This window comes from Colletotrichum scovillei (genome assembly GCF_011075155.1).
Source record: "Colletotrichum scovillei strain TJNH1 chromosome Unknown Contig00010, whole genome shotgun sequence".
Taxonomy (NCBI): domain Eukaryota; kingdom Fungi; phylum Ascomycota; class Sordariomycetes; order Glomerellales; family Glomerellaceae; genus Colletotrichum; species Colletotrichum scovillei.
Window position 1 is genome coordinate 3,679,115 of NW_023336268.1, and position 15,712 is coordinate 3,694,826.

The window sequence follows — 15,712 nt, forward strand, 5'->3', positions numbered from 1 at the left end:
GATTGACGCAGCCGCCCAATTGCCTCGGGCTTTAACCAGTCATTCCGCTGAAGGACGCTCGCAATTCTCCGTCTTTGCTTTTTTCGATTAATTTCATCCGGTAACTCAAGACAATCTGCCAGCCCCTCGATCCCTCGTCCAATGCTTCAGACGCACTCTCTACTCCGTACAGGGCGAACTAGTACCGCACCAGTCGTACGGGTGCATTCCATTCAACTCTCTCTGCCTGGCCGCTCTGGCCATAGGTACACAACTAGGAGTCACGAATGGTCAGTGGACAAAATCGGTGTGCCACTTCGTTCGTACAGCAGCACGCGGCTGGGTAGCTCTCAAAGCCTGCAACGCTGCGATGCCTTCCAAGTCTGGTCGAGCCGTTCATCCCCGTCAAACCTAATCCGCGGAACGCCACCTCAAACTGCACGCTCAGCTATTCGTACTCAATCAGTCCGTGCAGCGCTTGACATACCTATTTTTGCCAGTACTCAAAAAGTTGCTTCTTCGTCTTAAGCAGTCAAATAGCCTACCAGAAACATCTACCGCCAAAGAATCAAGCCGGCGTGTACCAATACTTGCACCATCATACCACACCCATTGGAGATTGAAGATGGCTAAGGCTTGCCACAAGACCCCTGGACCCTTAAGCCGTGTGGCTGTGCAATCTCCGTTTTGCCCCTCGCCGAAGCGCCCTAGACGAACTGGAGAGCTGCCGAATCCCAATCGAGCTGTGCCAGGACGGCCAGTGTCCGAAGATAGGGACTTCTGGGTCATTTGACAGATCGCAGGATACACCAAAACGGTCATGCCCGACGACTGCTGCCGTTGGAAGGGCATTGCGCTGGCCATGAGCTCGAAGACTAGGGTCTTCGGGGATGTTCGTCTGAACGCGATCCCGAAAGATGGGCTGTATTCGCTTGTTGTCGGCCGACAGCGACGACCTAACAGCTCATTCGGTCGATCATCGCTTCGACGGCTAAGCAGGCCGACACACGTCGCCGGCCACACCCCACGCCCAAGTCTCGATGAAGCCGGGAATTGATTCAGAAGCGGCAACGGTCTCGGATCGCATATTGCAACAACAGGCCCTTGGGGTGTCTCCTTTCTGCCTGGCGGCGATTCAATGTCTACACTAGTGAATGCAGATCTCTGCCCTGCAAGCCGTGCCGCCCAAACCCCAAGTAGCGTTCTTGATGTCAACCACGATTCAGCGATGCGATCAGCGCTGCAATCGTCAGCAGAATGCACACATTATCCGGACAGCGAGCATGATTTACCCCTGAACCACCTACCGATGGTCCCCAGCGGACGGACGGCTGTTGGCTCTATCTCGATCCTGATTTACTGACAGGGCCGACTCCAATCTCATATCGTTCATCGGGTCAATCGCGTATCCTTTGCAAACGGTGCAATTTCGCAGTGATGCTGTAGTGGCTGCCCCCATGCAGGTATGCTCAGCGTTTCAATTCCGCCTCTTGCAGGCTCGTTGATTCGACATCCTAGGTTGCTCGCTAAACGGTGGCTTCGGGCCTGACTACCCTATTCCAGATGACTGGCCTTGCCGACCGTTACGCACCAATGGACACCATCTAGTGAACTCTAAGTGGCGCTATCACAACGTCGCCAACGTTCAGTTAGCCTGACGCGCCGTTGTCGCTACTGGACATGACGACTGTTACCCGCGCGGGACACGGCACGTGGCAATAGCTCCCGTCCCGTTCACACGCGACCATTGGTTGCCATCATTTTTCAAGGCAGATTTTTGTTGACGCCATCCCAATGGTAAACCACATCGGACATCGTCAGTACGCTGTTTGCTGAAGACTTGCGGCGGCACAGCACTTGCCACCATGACTGGGCCATGGTGGCAGCCATTCCAATGGGTCAGAGTCACTTTTCGATACTGCATTGAAGAATCCATCAGTCCGGTACCTCGATACCTCGAAAGCAACGCGGAAACGTATCCGCAGTCATCGTGCGGGAGACTTCAACTTGGCCGCATAACAGGAGCATACATTATACATTGGCCCCGGCCGCTCTCTGTTGACGTGGAGCTTTAATTCGAATGGCAGATGATATTGAAAAGACGTGTTGACGTCATTACCCCGGCCAGCGAGTTCCTAGATGCACCTCCAAGGGCTTACTCGAGTCAGCTCAATCCCCATCTTGAAATGCGACCAAGGCTTCGGAAACGAGAATTGACGAGGATTTTTCCGGGCCGCCGTCAAATCCACGGCACAGTACTTCTCGAGTGTTTCGTGTTTAGCCTCTCTGAGCATCGAATTGGCCCGAAACGCCGCCAGACTCAAACAGCCCGGCCGTTGCATAGCCGGGCGTGGTATTTTGAGACGACGCTGCATTCTTCACAGCCATTTCGGGATGCCGACTCGTCCAGAACCCTTCAAGCCATATCGAATCAAAGCTAGAAAAACGTTTGTTTTGGTGATGGGTATATGGCTCCTTTCATTTACACAGTAGAAGCCCTCGGGAGATTACAAGGCGACCTCCAGGGATCCATTGAGCGACTACCAAAGTTGGGCGCCGACTGATCATTTCCGACTCGGACCAGTAGCTGTCAAGAGAGGAGACGGACGCTGCGATCCTTGTTTCATCTAAGCTTATTCACTCTACCGCGCAATTCACTAATTACCACGAGAGCAAGCCTCGAGGCTAGAACACAAGAACCACAGTCCTCAAGGCCATCGCCTCAATGCGTTTCTGGCTAGACTTTATGTAAACCCAAAAACTGGAGAACGGAACGGTTTCCAGGGGAGTCTGTTGATGAGCGAGAGATATTCCGTACCAGGGGTTCCGAATTGAAAGTCGTCAAAGACTCATCAAAGTCACACTTCACGGGCGGGCTACAAGAAGATCTACTGTCGATGCGAGCTTAAGCGATGGCCCAACTGCGGATGCAACGACCTCTGCAGTCTGCAAAGCTTGCCGACCACAACAACTTCCAGCACGTCCCAATAGTTCGGTGGAGGCACTGGATCCGCCTCAAGTCGTGACAGCTACAGGCCACACAGTTGCCCTTGCAGATGGGATCGCCGAGCTGCCAATTTGTTCTAGACGGACGTCAACGAAGCTAGCTCTCAGGAACATCTTCAGTGCACCACGCTAAGAAGAGTCCAAAGGAGGCCACTCAGATTTCCCCTCGGGCTCCCCGTATCCATGCAGCACAGGTACTCCATCAGTGCAGAGCGCTCGAGCCGAAACCTTTACCACAGGCCTCGATTTGGGGAAGAAGGTTGATGGAGGGCCAGACCGTCTCATGTCAAGCACAGCAACCCCATGCCTAGACTCTAGACCCGAGTGTCTCGCGCAGCGGCTGTGAGTCTGTGACTGCTCCCAAATTACCAGGGCGAGGCGGAGACAACGAGGGAAAGGCTCTGACGTCATGGCGACCCAGACGCACCTCCTTACCCACAGGCTAATGTCGAGAGTTCGAAACTCATCAATCACGGGGCTACAAGCCTGCGACAACAAGCGCGATACCTAGGTCTCTGGGTTCTGGAAGTCGATCTACATCCGTAAAGGAGCCTCAGGAAGAAGGGTTTTATGAATGGTTTGCCGATTGGGCCGGCACTGGTTGGCGCCAATGACCAACATGGAATCGAAATAGAAGCACTGTTTGTCGGGAGCACGCCGCCGCAGCTGGCCTACCCGTTTTTGATGCCGATCTTCGGCTCAGGACGCTGGAGAATCTGCCCATGGGCGTGGTAGTTCATCCCAGCACAGCTTTCAAGGGGCAACGACGAACCAATCGTCGCTTGCCTTTGTCATCAACTTCAACGTTCGTTGTTCGGTTCCTGAGCACAGCAACCTAACCGTTCGTCCCGAGGAGAATGGAAGTTCGAGTCTACTCAACAGAGTTTTCGCGACTTGACGAGATTGGACCGGGGCCGAGAACCCCCCTCCCCGCACATAACGAGGCGGCCGAGCAGGAGGTCTTCCAGTCCAGGCCTGTTAACCAAGTTGCAAACTTGTCACCTTCTCCCGATGCCCAATGCTATTATCGTACCGCTACACAGGATACAAATAACGAAGGCATCCAAGCGCCGACCACAGAGTCGACTCCCAAAGGATCCTGCAGGGATTGACCCAACGCACTCGTTGCAGTCCGATGAATTCGCATCAGTTTTGGGATAACATTGCCAACATTAAACCACAAGGATCCGGCCGTAAGGCTTCTAATTGAGACCCAGAGACTCGCCAAATATCGGTAGTTGGGGGTCCCAATAATTTCCAGCTGTGCGGTTCACGTCGCACACACCTGCTGTGGTTTGTGGGTGAGCTGATGAGAGGCAATCCTGGCGTACGGAAGAAGTTGCAGAGTCTGTGGGATGGGTCTCGTGATCAAAGACACAGACATGCACCAGCGCATGGAACATGGGTGGGCAGACTCTGGTGAGAATTCGCCCCTTCAGCGTCGTCTTGTTGCCATCGCCAAATGGCAAATGCCTCACTGACGACATCGGTAGCCAGTCGAAATGGGCCTCGCAGCTCAGACTGTAACTTTGATGGTTTTGTCTGGTGCCACTCAGATGGAGCCCACTACTGAAATTTTCCTCCTCCTCCTCTTCATCCTGGGGGTGAGACCTGTGGTTGATTTGGCATGGCGTATTCAGATGGAGAGGACGGCATTGCAAAGCGCCGTATGTTGCTTTCGACCCCAGGGCTATGGAGAGAAACAAACTGATGCGGGGCCCAGGACCCGCGTGCGCGTGCTCCATCTCCATTCTCCATTTCAGTCTCCATTTTCATCTTGGACAAGGACCGGGGATGGTTGTCGATGTTGGAGGGAGCGCACCGCCACGAAAGAATGATGTCATGCCGTGCTTGAGAAAAGCCAAACAAAAGCAGAAGAGAAAAAAAAACTGTCTTCATGGGGTTGCTATTTTCACCAAAGTACGGCTACATTTGGAAAAGCGACATGGACTCCACCAACAACATCCCACGATGGCACAAGCTCCATCCACTCCAAAGGGCTCCAATGAACAGTGCTTAACCCTCACGTATTCAGCCAACTCTCCGTAATGCAGCATCATTGAGAGTTGCGGTGTGGAAACCTCTGCGCCGCACGCTTGATTCGTGGCACCGGTAGAACCCAGCGAGGTGCTATTGCAATGGAACTTGCATCAGCAGTCGTTGCACAGAGAGTTGAAACAGACCCCGACAACACACGATCCATGGTTCTCTGTGTCATTGATAGAGTTGCGCGGGACATGTTCGAAACTCGCAACCCTGTCATCTGATGGGCTTTACCTTCGTCAGACCAGCTTCCGAAAAGGGGAGCGGGCTGAGCTTTCCTCAGGGCCTCACTGCAGTCACATTTTGTGCCGTCCAAATGGGGATATTGAGGTTCCGCGAGCAACGTCATTCTCTGTAGAAACGGGGCCCCCCGTCTTTGCTCTACTCGACCTGACGATACATCAAAGTATGTATGGATGGAAATACAGGGGTCGGCCAGTCTCGACACCTCATTCTTCCCGGGACGCGGCACGAGTATGTATGTTGTGGCGTTGACTGATGGAAACTGCTGGGCCTGGTGAGTCTGCCTGAGCAGCAGCAATCATCAAGTTCTGCCCACTACGAAGTACGGATACCGCGAAACATAATTCTCTGATCAGTTGAACTTGGCCGGATAATTCACCGAGTGGATACGGACAAGGTGTTACCAGGCGAGATGGCAGAGTACATTGTCAAGGAGTAGACGGGTCCAGCAAGAGCTCTACCCCGGGATACTGAGCTCGACCATGGATACCACGTCCAGCCCAAATGCGAGCCCGCACTCACCACTCAGGACGTTGCCGACCCAAACGTGCCAGAGACGGCTACTACAACGGCATGATGATTATCTGTCAAATAATCATGCCTGGATAGGCATTTCATGCCCATATCGCGCTAACAAGAAGCGCACGGAGCGGCCAGCAAGCCCCGAGTTAAAGCCCGCATATGCGGCGTTGAAGCCAGCTGCCATCGACCTCGCACGATGTTATCGCGAGCCACAAATCTCGCCAAGATTTGTGAATGCAACGCTTCAGACCAGCTTGGGTGGGCGGCCGTGGTAGTGTACAACACGGATAGAGAGCCCGGGATCGTGGCCTTTCTGAGCGCGTCAAAGTGGGAGGGCTGCCATGCATGTTTGCGGGACCCTGGCACATGTGGCTTCGGAGCACGCACTCTTGGGGTAAGAGGATTTCAGCAGACCCCAGGGCGTTCCGTCGCGCCTAGTATAACGGCATAACCTCCTGAGCGCTCATTGCTCAATGTCCGCAGGAGATTTTGACAACTGATGGTGTGCATCCCAATCTGGGCACATGGTTGAAGCCATCTTGGGCCATCCCGCGCAACGGCGCTGGGGTACAGGAGGCTAACTACGAGACCACGGAGCCCTACCCAGCGATCGATACCAACCGTCGTCGGTTGCTCACTAGTACGGTTCCTTCAGGGTCCTCGCATTCAGCGCCAAAGCAAGGGACCAACTGCCCGAGTCTAGCTGACCGTTGATCGCCGATTTTAGAAGAGAATCAATCATTTCCTTCATGCTTCTATGCATACAGCGCCAACAGTACCAGGTATTTGGTTGAGGGTCGCGGCAGCCATAGTGGAGGTGGGGGGCAGACTGGTGATTTTCATCTCAGAGTTGCCAGCAAGCTCCATTGACTCATTGTTCATCGAGATTGCTTCATGGCTTACCTCGCGGTCAGCGCAAGGTAGTATAGGATCTCTTACCTTACCACTCTATCGTGGCCCGTAACTTCAATAGCTTGTCGAACCCTAAAGTCCCCGATTCGCAGAACGGCGACAGCCGCTCAGACTGGCTATGACGGAGATTCGACAATATCGCCCGCCATTAAGTGCCAATAAACCTGTCAAACTACGCTCCGACTGTGGCACGCGAGTCAGTTGGAGTGTACTGCGTATGAACCAGAGAAGACATCTTGATGGGTTTCTCAGTCACCAAACAGAGGGGCTACATAGTAGTCGCAGGCCGTGACCCGCCCTGGCCCATCATCCTGGAGCTTAATTCCAATCTTACCACACGCAACGCTGGGCAGTTGACGCAGGACACCTTCGGGGCTTGATCCCGCAGCCGGGGGAGGCCATATGGCCAATATGGTCGCAATTCAGTCAGTGGAGATACAAGGTTGCTGTCCGACGCGCCGGTGATGAGAAGCTTTCGTCAATATGCGTCAGGGCAATATCTCGTAGCCGAGCCGGTTGAGTTCGCCTGCTTGGGTTGAGGTCCACCTCACGTTACACTCGGAGACCCGGGGCACCAACCTGCGCTTTGCCGGACATGGGAACAAGGCCTCTAGGGACCGTTGTCATCCACCCCGGAACGTGCCCTTCTCTCGGGACTAGGAAATGACGAAGCTTAGGGTTAACTTTGTAAGCGCCAGTTGACGAGGGTATCCGGGCGGAGGTTGCAGCACTAACGGCGGCAAAAACAAAGTCGTGCTGTGGGCAAAGCGCAGGTACAATTCCCTCACTTACACCGTCACGGCCGTGTACGGGGATGCAAGCTTCACCCTCTGACGGGAACGTAGGGCACAAACGAAAAGGGGATTGACGACTACCGCAAAACACGTCCGACTCGTACAACAGCAACAAATCGACTCATCCTGTTGTTGCGGATGGGTGGCGGACGTACGGAGGAAGGCAATCTCATGGCCAGCAACTTGACTTCGGTCCTGACAGTGGAGGTGGCCCTCTCTCTCTCTCTCTCTGCCGTTGCCCACTGTGGTGGTCCGGCACGGCACTCACAGACGCTGACGCTGTGGCATCGGAGAGCATCCCGCGTGCGCCCTGTGGTCAGCTGGGATCAGGGTACAGATGGTGGATTTGCCCTGGGAATGCCTTTTAAGGGTCTCCACGGGCGCCGCTGGGATGCAGCCATTATTGACGGTCACGTTTGCCCAAGGGAGAAAATTCGGTGTCGATCATGAGGTCATTGTCGATGGGAGGGGATGAAATTGCTGGAGGGGAGAAAACTCTTCGATGGACCCTTCCATGGCGTGGGTCTTGCGGGGGCACACAGGGGGCCGGGCAGCAGCGTGTTGTGCGGTGTTTGGGGGCACAAAAGTGAGATGGCAGATTGGTCCCTGACTCCGATGCCATGATCAAGGTTGGAACGAACAAGGTTTGCACTGGGCTTGGGTATTGAGGAAGGGCGGGAAGAGAGGGGAATCAATTTGGGGGGCAGAAAGCGACGATGATCATTTCTCGACGAGGTAGGTTTCTCGATGGGTGGAAATCATTCAATGAAACCCTTGATCGCGGCCCCCCTGAGAAAATCATTGGAATTATATATATTTATAGAGGGCTGAGCCACGATGGAGGCAACTTGGGGAAGTATTGGAGGGGAGGCACTGACGTTATTCGCGTACGATTCTTGCAGATATCAGACATGGGGAGAGGAAAGATTGGCGTCTCTGGATACATGAAGCAGAAGGCAGGAAAAGGGGGTTGGTTACAGGATATGCTTGGTGGGTGGGAAGAGAGAGGCGTGAATAGCAACTAACACGCCCCCCGGTGCCCCGAGACGCATGTCCGACGTCGAGGATTCAGCACTCCTCAGAGACAACGTCGGCAGTAGGCAAGGAGGGCCGTGAAGCCCGGTTCTCCTAGCCTCCGGTCGGTCGACCACGGGACTTTGCCACGCGTTGATCTCTCGTGTTCGGCCGGAATACCGGGGGGGGCCACTCTCTCACCACGAAGCAACCGCCGGGAGAGGGTCCCTTTTTTGACGATAATGGATACACGGAGGTGCTTATTGGGCGGGGCGGGGGGTTGTTGTTTGTTGCTTTGTCGATGAAGCTTCATTCGGGGGCCGGGCTTGCGGCGGCGGCGGTCCCTCTTCGACTGGCATTGCTGGGTGGTATTTTCCTTTCTGTTCCCTCATTCCTTCTTCACCTCCTCCTCCTCTTGCCCACCGCATGCGATGCAACCCTTCAGGTGAACCTGTCAGTTGGAATGCATGGACTCTGGAGTGGGAAAAAAACGGTTCAGAATGCAGATCTTCCAAGATTCCCATGGCGCCAGAGACCCTGAAGTTGGCAGTTGGAGGGGGGAATTATGCTCGTTTGAGGAGGTACATGGAGAGCCCGGATGAAGCTATACGAACTTGACAAGTCCAAAAAGCAAGGTCAGCTTTCAAGTCGGAGCCCCGGGTTGGTGGGTGAGTGGTGGTTCGGTGAGTCGAGTGCCGAATGCAGGTACGGAGGACGGGGGGCCACGGTTGTTGTCCTGCGGCGGCGCTACGGAGACCCTGCTGCGTACGGATTCCACCACTTTGACAAGAGTGGAACATTGTTGCATTCCCTTCTGAGGCTCGAGCAACATTCTGATATTGGGCTTTTTGAATGGGGGGAGGGGGGTCCGCCCGGGAATGGTGATACTTTCGGGGCCCGGGGGGGTTGGTGGTTTGAGTCGGGCCTTGGAGGCGGCGAAAAACTTTGAAGGCATTCACGAGCATTTGGAATATTTCTCTCTATCGCGACGACGATCAGATGCACAAAGGGTAGCATGTAAGACGGGGAATGAACGGTGGCTGTCCCCCGGCCTTACACTGCTCCCCTTCTCCTCTTCTCGAAGCCCTTGACCGAGATTCCATGCCCATGATGATGCTCGAGTCGAGGAGATTTTTCGGTGGATATTGGACTCGATGAGGAGTCTGATACCGAGATACCGGTGGTACATACGATTTTGAGGTATCCTTTCATTCTACCAGACCCCCATTCCCATTCTCATTTTCACCCCCCTTCCCATACCCACACCTACAGTCCTACTTACCGAGATATGAGGTTGGTGATATTAAAGAGAGAGAGAGAAAGAGATGAATCGACGATCCCAAGAGCGGACGTTGGAACCCCCCACCCCGTATCCCCTTCCCTCGCTCCTGGTTCTACCGCAGTACTGCTGCTCCCATGTCGCCGCCGCCTCCTCCTCCTCCTTCCCTTTCCAGGCTCCGGGCTCACCCCCCATGGAATTGCCTCGGACCATGAACCCACGGACGAGGGCCTTTGCCTGCGAGGAAGAATAATCCCTGGCAGGACCCTGAGATGGCCTGAGATGGCCTGAGATGGCCTGAGATGAGGGTTTCCTGAAGATCTGCAGCAACAGTAGCAGTGGGAAAGTACGGAGTAGTAGTAGCCGCAGCAGCAACAGTAACGACGGACAACGGCGGCGAGCGGGCGGGCGGGTGGGCGGGTGAGATAGAGGCGAGGGTAATATCAAAGTGTTCAATATTGGAAGTTGAGTTTGGGGGGTTTTCCGGTGAACCGTCGGGGGATCATGGATGAAGTGTCAGGGAGGCTCAGGGGACGCGGGAATGAGGCAGTCAGGGTGAAGTTGATTCACAGCCTCCCTGGGATGCAGAATTGGCTGAGGAGAGATGGGAGGAGAGGGGGGGCGTAGATTGGGCAGGTAGGTGTAAGTGAAAGTTTCTTTCGGTCTCGTGATGGCTTCATGAGATGAGAGGCAGTCACGGGATACGAGGTGGGCGTACGCAGTACTGCGTAAGGTATGTACGCTTGGGTGCTGCGGGCTTGTGGGCATTGCGGCTCTGCTACGGCGCGTCGTCTGCAGGGTGGGATCTGGGACCTCGTGACTGGTTGAGTTTCCTCCTTTGAGCTCTGAGAGCTTGTAGAAAAACATATCTGCGTATGTGGCGCTTTCTTTGGTTGACCTACCTTACCCTAGACCTAGTTGCTCGAAGTTGACGTTGACCCGAGGCTGGCTTTTGCAGGAGTCGTATCGGGAGTGTAAGTCAGGTTCCTGATTTACTCCTCGTTGCTGTGGCTGGTCTGAGGACAGTGCGGATGAGGGAAAGACTAGAGGGACGAAGGTATGTGTAACCTTATTGAGTGTTATGCCTGTGATTCCTGAGATTGAGGCAAGAGCCTTTTGATGTCTTCAGCTGGTGCTGGATGAGGTCTTTGTCCTCAAGTTTGATCCGGATCGGCAGCCTTAAAAGGTATGATGATTGCTTCACTGTCATTAAATTTCATTGCGATGGTTGGGGTCTCCAGCTTTACACGAGCCATGATGCGTGTAGAACCGCGTCCATGAGATCGTTTCGCGGGTGCGAGATGCTGATCTATCTGAGGCATCTTGCAGTGTTTGATCTGTGGTTATAGACGAATGTCACGACTTCACTTGAGATGGTGCTTTACGTGTAAATGGCCAATCGTCGCCTTGCTGTGATTGATCACACTGCGAATAGGGTAGAATGCAGACGCCGCCGCAGCCTCTCATTCCTCCCATGTGCTCGAACTTTGTTTCCTCCTCCTAGCGGTAGTTTCCCCCTCCTCCCTCTCACCACCGAAGCAGGCGTGTTTGAAGGGGTAAAGGCTCGAGTCAAGGAGATGCAGAGCGCGCGATAGAAGGTGAGAGCTTGTGATGGCGGCTGGATTAGACATGTGCGCGGATGATTGGTCGCAATCCGGCCCTGGCGTTGCAAGGCTGCTTTTCCTCCACTGTCTGCGGCGGTCCGGACGCGGCTTTGGAGGTGGCTAACACGTACCCATGGGCCTGACTTGGTCAAGTGATGGCAACAATGGTGATGACTGCGTTGTCTTATTGGGGCTTTGGAATGCCTGGTCTAATTCTTTTTGTGTGTTTTTCTGATGTCAAACAAGACATTATCGAGAGCTCTCCGTTGTTCTCGAGCGGTTGCTCAAAGTCAGAGGTGCAAGGCCCCTTCGTTTCTGGTGAACCTTAGGTAAGGTAAGGTAGCATCTGAGCGGAGAGATGTCTTATCGCAGCTCTTATCTGACTCCAAAGTATGTTTCTGACAGTTGTTCTGGAAGGAGAAAGGACGGTCGGTGCGTTATCAGGGACTTTTAGGCAGTGCGACTGCTTATCGGAGACAGCCAGGATAGGTGTGATTTAGCGGTCTTGTGACCCATCACGTCATGATTGGCACTGTATCATCAAGTACCTACTGATCAAATACTGTCACCCAAAGACACACGCTCGACTTAGCTACCGCTATTGGCTGGTTGGCGCTGTGCCTCGGTGCCATCCTCCCGCTCCCCTCGTCAGATTGCGCGGGTTTAGCGCTCTCTGTGCGGCGTCACCACTTGCCTTCCCGCTCCGATGCATGGAGTTCTGCTGCTGCTGCTGCTGCTGCTGCTGCTGCTGTTGCTGCTGTTGCTTTGATTACTGCTTGCTGATGCTGCTGGGTGATGGGTGCTGCTGTTCGTAGCCTTTTGGGTGCCGTGCATGACAATTTTACGTACCATTCTGGGGCATATGGTTTCGCCTTCGGTTCATCTCTCATTTCATCCTCTTCTTTATCCACCGCCATTTCCAAACTCTTTGTCTATTTACTTTTTTGTGTGCTGGGGGAGAAAGAAAGACAGGGAAAACATTACCCCAAATCGAACGAACCTTCTTCTCTACTCCCGTACCGCGATTTGGGTTGCGCCCTTTCTTTTTTCTGCGTGCTCGTCTTGCCGGTTCGCCATCCATCTCCGATACGGCAACGTCCGCAGTATTTCATATCCAGACTACCTCACCTCACCTCACCTCACCCGTTGTCGCCCTCCAACATTGGATATTCCCAATAGGCCAGACGAGGTAAAGGGTCCGATCTCCTTCTGCGGGATCTCATCACCACATCACATACGTATCTGTACGCTGCGGCGCGCCGCGCACGAGTCGGACGACTGAAACGAAACGGACACGCGCGCTCACGCCTTTGGAACCACCTCGCCTACGGAATACCTTAGCTGTCCAAACAAACGTACCCGCAACGACAGCCATCTCTCCTTCGACCCGGAGTCGAGCATCCAAAACCCAAACCTTACTCTGTCATCATCATCATCATCATCATCTCTAATCCACACCTCTGGATCTCTACCGCAACCGCCAAACCTCGTGGGACTGCTACCTTACGTCGTTACGTACTGTGTAGTGTGGGTGTGCTTGTCTGTCACTGTTCGGTTTCTCTTTTTTGGCCGTTCCCATCTCGGCTTCGCAACCCCGCCAGCCGTTCTCGGCACCCCACCTTATCGCAGCCAAAGGCCGCTATTTTTCGCCTGGGCGATTTCTTGGTTGAACAGTACCTTTCACCCAGTACCTTACCTTGCCTTACGCAGTACCAACCTAGTAGGAGAGAAGCCAGGCCGCCAAGCAGCGAATCAACCCAAAGGCGGAAAAAAGGGAAGCGTCGTCATCGGTTCCTCAAACTCTCTCTCACTACTCCGAAAACCCACCGACCGGCCGCGGGCTTGTTTGAACCTCTCGCCTTACCCTCCACAACCAAACCAACCAACGAGCCCCTTGTTCTACGGATCTCGAGACTGCAACCATGGCTGCTGCAGCTGCGCATGATACGCCTGAGGAGCCTCAGAGCGATGGCTCCAAGCTCAAGACCTTCATTGGTATCCTGAAGAAGTGAGTCTATCGCGTGGTAGATGACGTCGTTTGGCGGTTTGGGCTTGCATGCGCAGTGCCTTTGAAAGTCAGGAGGCGAGTTTCTCTGCTTCGCGGGCGGGGATGCGTTGGCTGATGGGCGACGATCTCTGGAGGGGTAAACCTGCGATCGTTACCTCATCAGACCTGCAAACCTCCAGAACCAGACGGACGAGAATGATGAAGGTAGTGAAATTCGCGCTGACTGGCCTGCTTCTTTTAGGTTTATTGGTGTCGCCGACCTTGCTGCCGTCCGCTTCTCTCTCCCGTCCCAACTCCTCGAGCCGACGCCGAACCTCGAATACTGGAACTACCTCGATGCGCCCAACGCCTTCGTTGCCATCGGTACTGCGGACGAACCCCTCGACCGCATGCTCGAGGTCTGCCGGTTCTGGTTCACAAAAGATCTGAAATACGTCAAGGGAAAGCCTTGCAAACCATACAACTCGTGTTTGGGAGAGTTCTTTAGGGTGAGTTGCCGCCGGTCCTTTCTCTGCGCACTATGCGCCTGTCATGATCTATGATGCTGATGGAGGATGTGATTAGTGTAATTGGGAAACCGAAGACAATGCCCCCAAGATCAACACGACAGCCCTCGGCAGCGCCGCGGGTAGCAGCTCGTCAAGCTTCAAGTCAGCCAAGGCAGACAAGAACGCCTCGGCCGTCTCCCTATCCGTCCCGCAACACGGCAACACGACACCCGATAGCAAGCCCCTCCGTATCTCATACCTGACCGAGCAGACCTCCCACCACCCGCCCGTAAGCGCATTCCACATCAGCTGTCCCGAGCGGGGCCTCTCTGCCCGCGGCTTCGACCAGATTACGGCAAAGTTCACGGGTACTAGTGTGCGCGTGTTGCCTGGCGAGCACAACCTCGGCATTTTCGTCACGCTCGAAAAGCGCGGCGGTGAGACGTATCGCCTCACTCATCCCGCGGCGCATCTCGGTGGCATCCTCAGGGGAAGCTTGAGCGTCAGCGTCAGTGAGATGGCGTACATTACGTGCCCGCAGACCAAGCTCAAGACGATCCTGCACTACATTGAGGCTGGGTGGCTCGGCCGCTCTACGAATCGCGTCGAGGGCATCATCTTCAAGTACGACCCCGAGAACGATGACAAGGTCAACATCAAGGACGTTCCGGAGGCCGACATTGTCGCCCGCCTGAGCGGTCCGTGGCGCGAGAAGATTGAGTTTACCCTCGGCCCCAAGCCAGTGGTGAGTAACCCCTCCCTGTCTTCCTTCATTTCCCTTCTGCCGCATGAATACTCACAAGAATATGGCAGAACTCTCACCCCGCCGAAGCCCGCTACACAATCATCGATCTCGCACCCCTCAATGTAGCGCCCAAGGTGCTGCCCCCGAAGGAGAAACAGCTCGAGAACGAGTCCCTGACGATGTGGGGTGGCGTCACCGAAGCCATCCACGCAAAGCAGTTCTCCAAGGCGACGCAGGTCAAGGTCGAGCTCGAGGAGCGGCAGCGAGAACTGGCGCGTGAGCGCGAGCGCACGGGCGAGGTCTTCAAGCCCGCCTTCTTCGAGCAGGTGACGGACACAGGTGGCAAGCCCGAGTTGACGGATAAGGGCAGAGAGGTGCTCGCGAGGGCGCAGAAGGGGGAGTGGGACATGAGCGATATCATTGTTGTAGACGCTCCGGCTCCGGCTGCGGCTCCGGCTGCGGCCCCCGCGGCTACGGAGAGCAAGTAAATGGTTCGATGTTGTTGGCGGGAGAACGAAATTAATTGGATTAGAAAGGCATACTGAGCGCCTGGGTGGCTGCATCGGGCCCGTTCCTTGTTTTCTGGAATTCTCTCTCCTTTTCCTCTTGTTTGCCGCATTATTTGGATCTGTTTGGCCCTACTGATCCTTTCCTGAGGGATGCATCGCTCGCTTTTTTAGCTTTTTGGAAGGTTTTTTCCTACATTGGTTGTTTACATGTTTTATGATCCCTCTCGCCTGAAGAATTCTCGCATCAACGATGAGGGGTTGGAAGTTTTTTTGCGTTGCATGGTGGGCGGATGAGGAGAGGAGAAGGAGGAGGAGGAGGAGGAGGAAGAGACTATTTTGCATTGTTCACTCGGGTGTGGAACATTGCGACACATACATATACATTCACACACACAGAGACACACACAGGCTTCTTTTTAAGAGGCGGCGTTGGGATTTTAGATGGTTTTTATGTTTTATTGGTCTAGTCTATTTATAGTAATACATCTCATCAACAGTTTATTTCGCTTGAGTGCACTTAAGGATTAAATGATTAACGTGGGGATACATATCATAGGAATATAGTA

At 54.3% G+C, this 15,712-nt stretch overlaps 1 protein-coding gene across 1 annotated transcript; it reads left to right on the forward strand.

Moving 5' to 3' along the window:
- The first annotated feature begins 12,165 nt into the window (after positions 1-12,165).
- Positions 12,166-15,556, forward strand: HER10_EVM0004437 (oxysterol-binding family protein). Its single transcript, XM_035474082.1, has 4 exons — positions 12,166-13,404; positions 13,646-13,892; positions 13,969-14,637; positions 14,706-15,556. Exons 1-4 carry the CDS (start codon positions 13,319-13,321, stop codon positions 15,123-15,125), a joined length of 1,422 nt encoding a protein of 473 aa, XP_035327894.1. The 5' UTR covers positions 12,166-13,318; the 3' UTR covers positions 15,126-15,556.
- Positions 15,557-15,712: the final 156 nt, after the last annotated feature.

Coding starts and splice junctions, on each gene's coding strand:
- HER10_EVM0004437 (XM_035474082.1), top strand. CDS start 13,319: ATGGCTGCTGCAGCTGCGCATGATACGCCTGAGGAGCCTCAGAGCGAT. Junction 13,405..13,645: donor TTCATTGGTATCCTGAAGAA/GTGAGTCTATCG, acceptor TGCTTCTTTTAG/GTTTATTGGTGTCGCCGACC. Junction 13,893..13,968: donor GTTTGGGAGAGTTCTTTAGG/GTGAGTTGCCGC, acceptor GGATGTGATTAG/TGTAATTGGGAAACCGAAGA.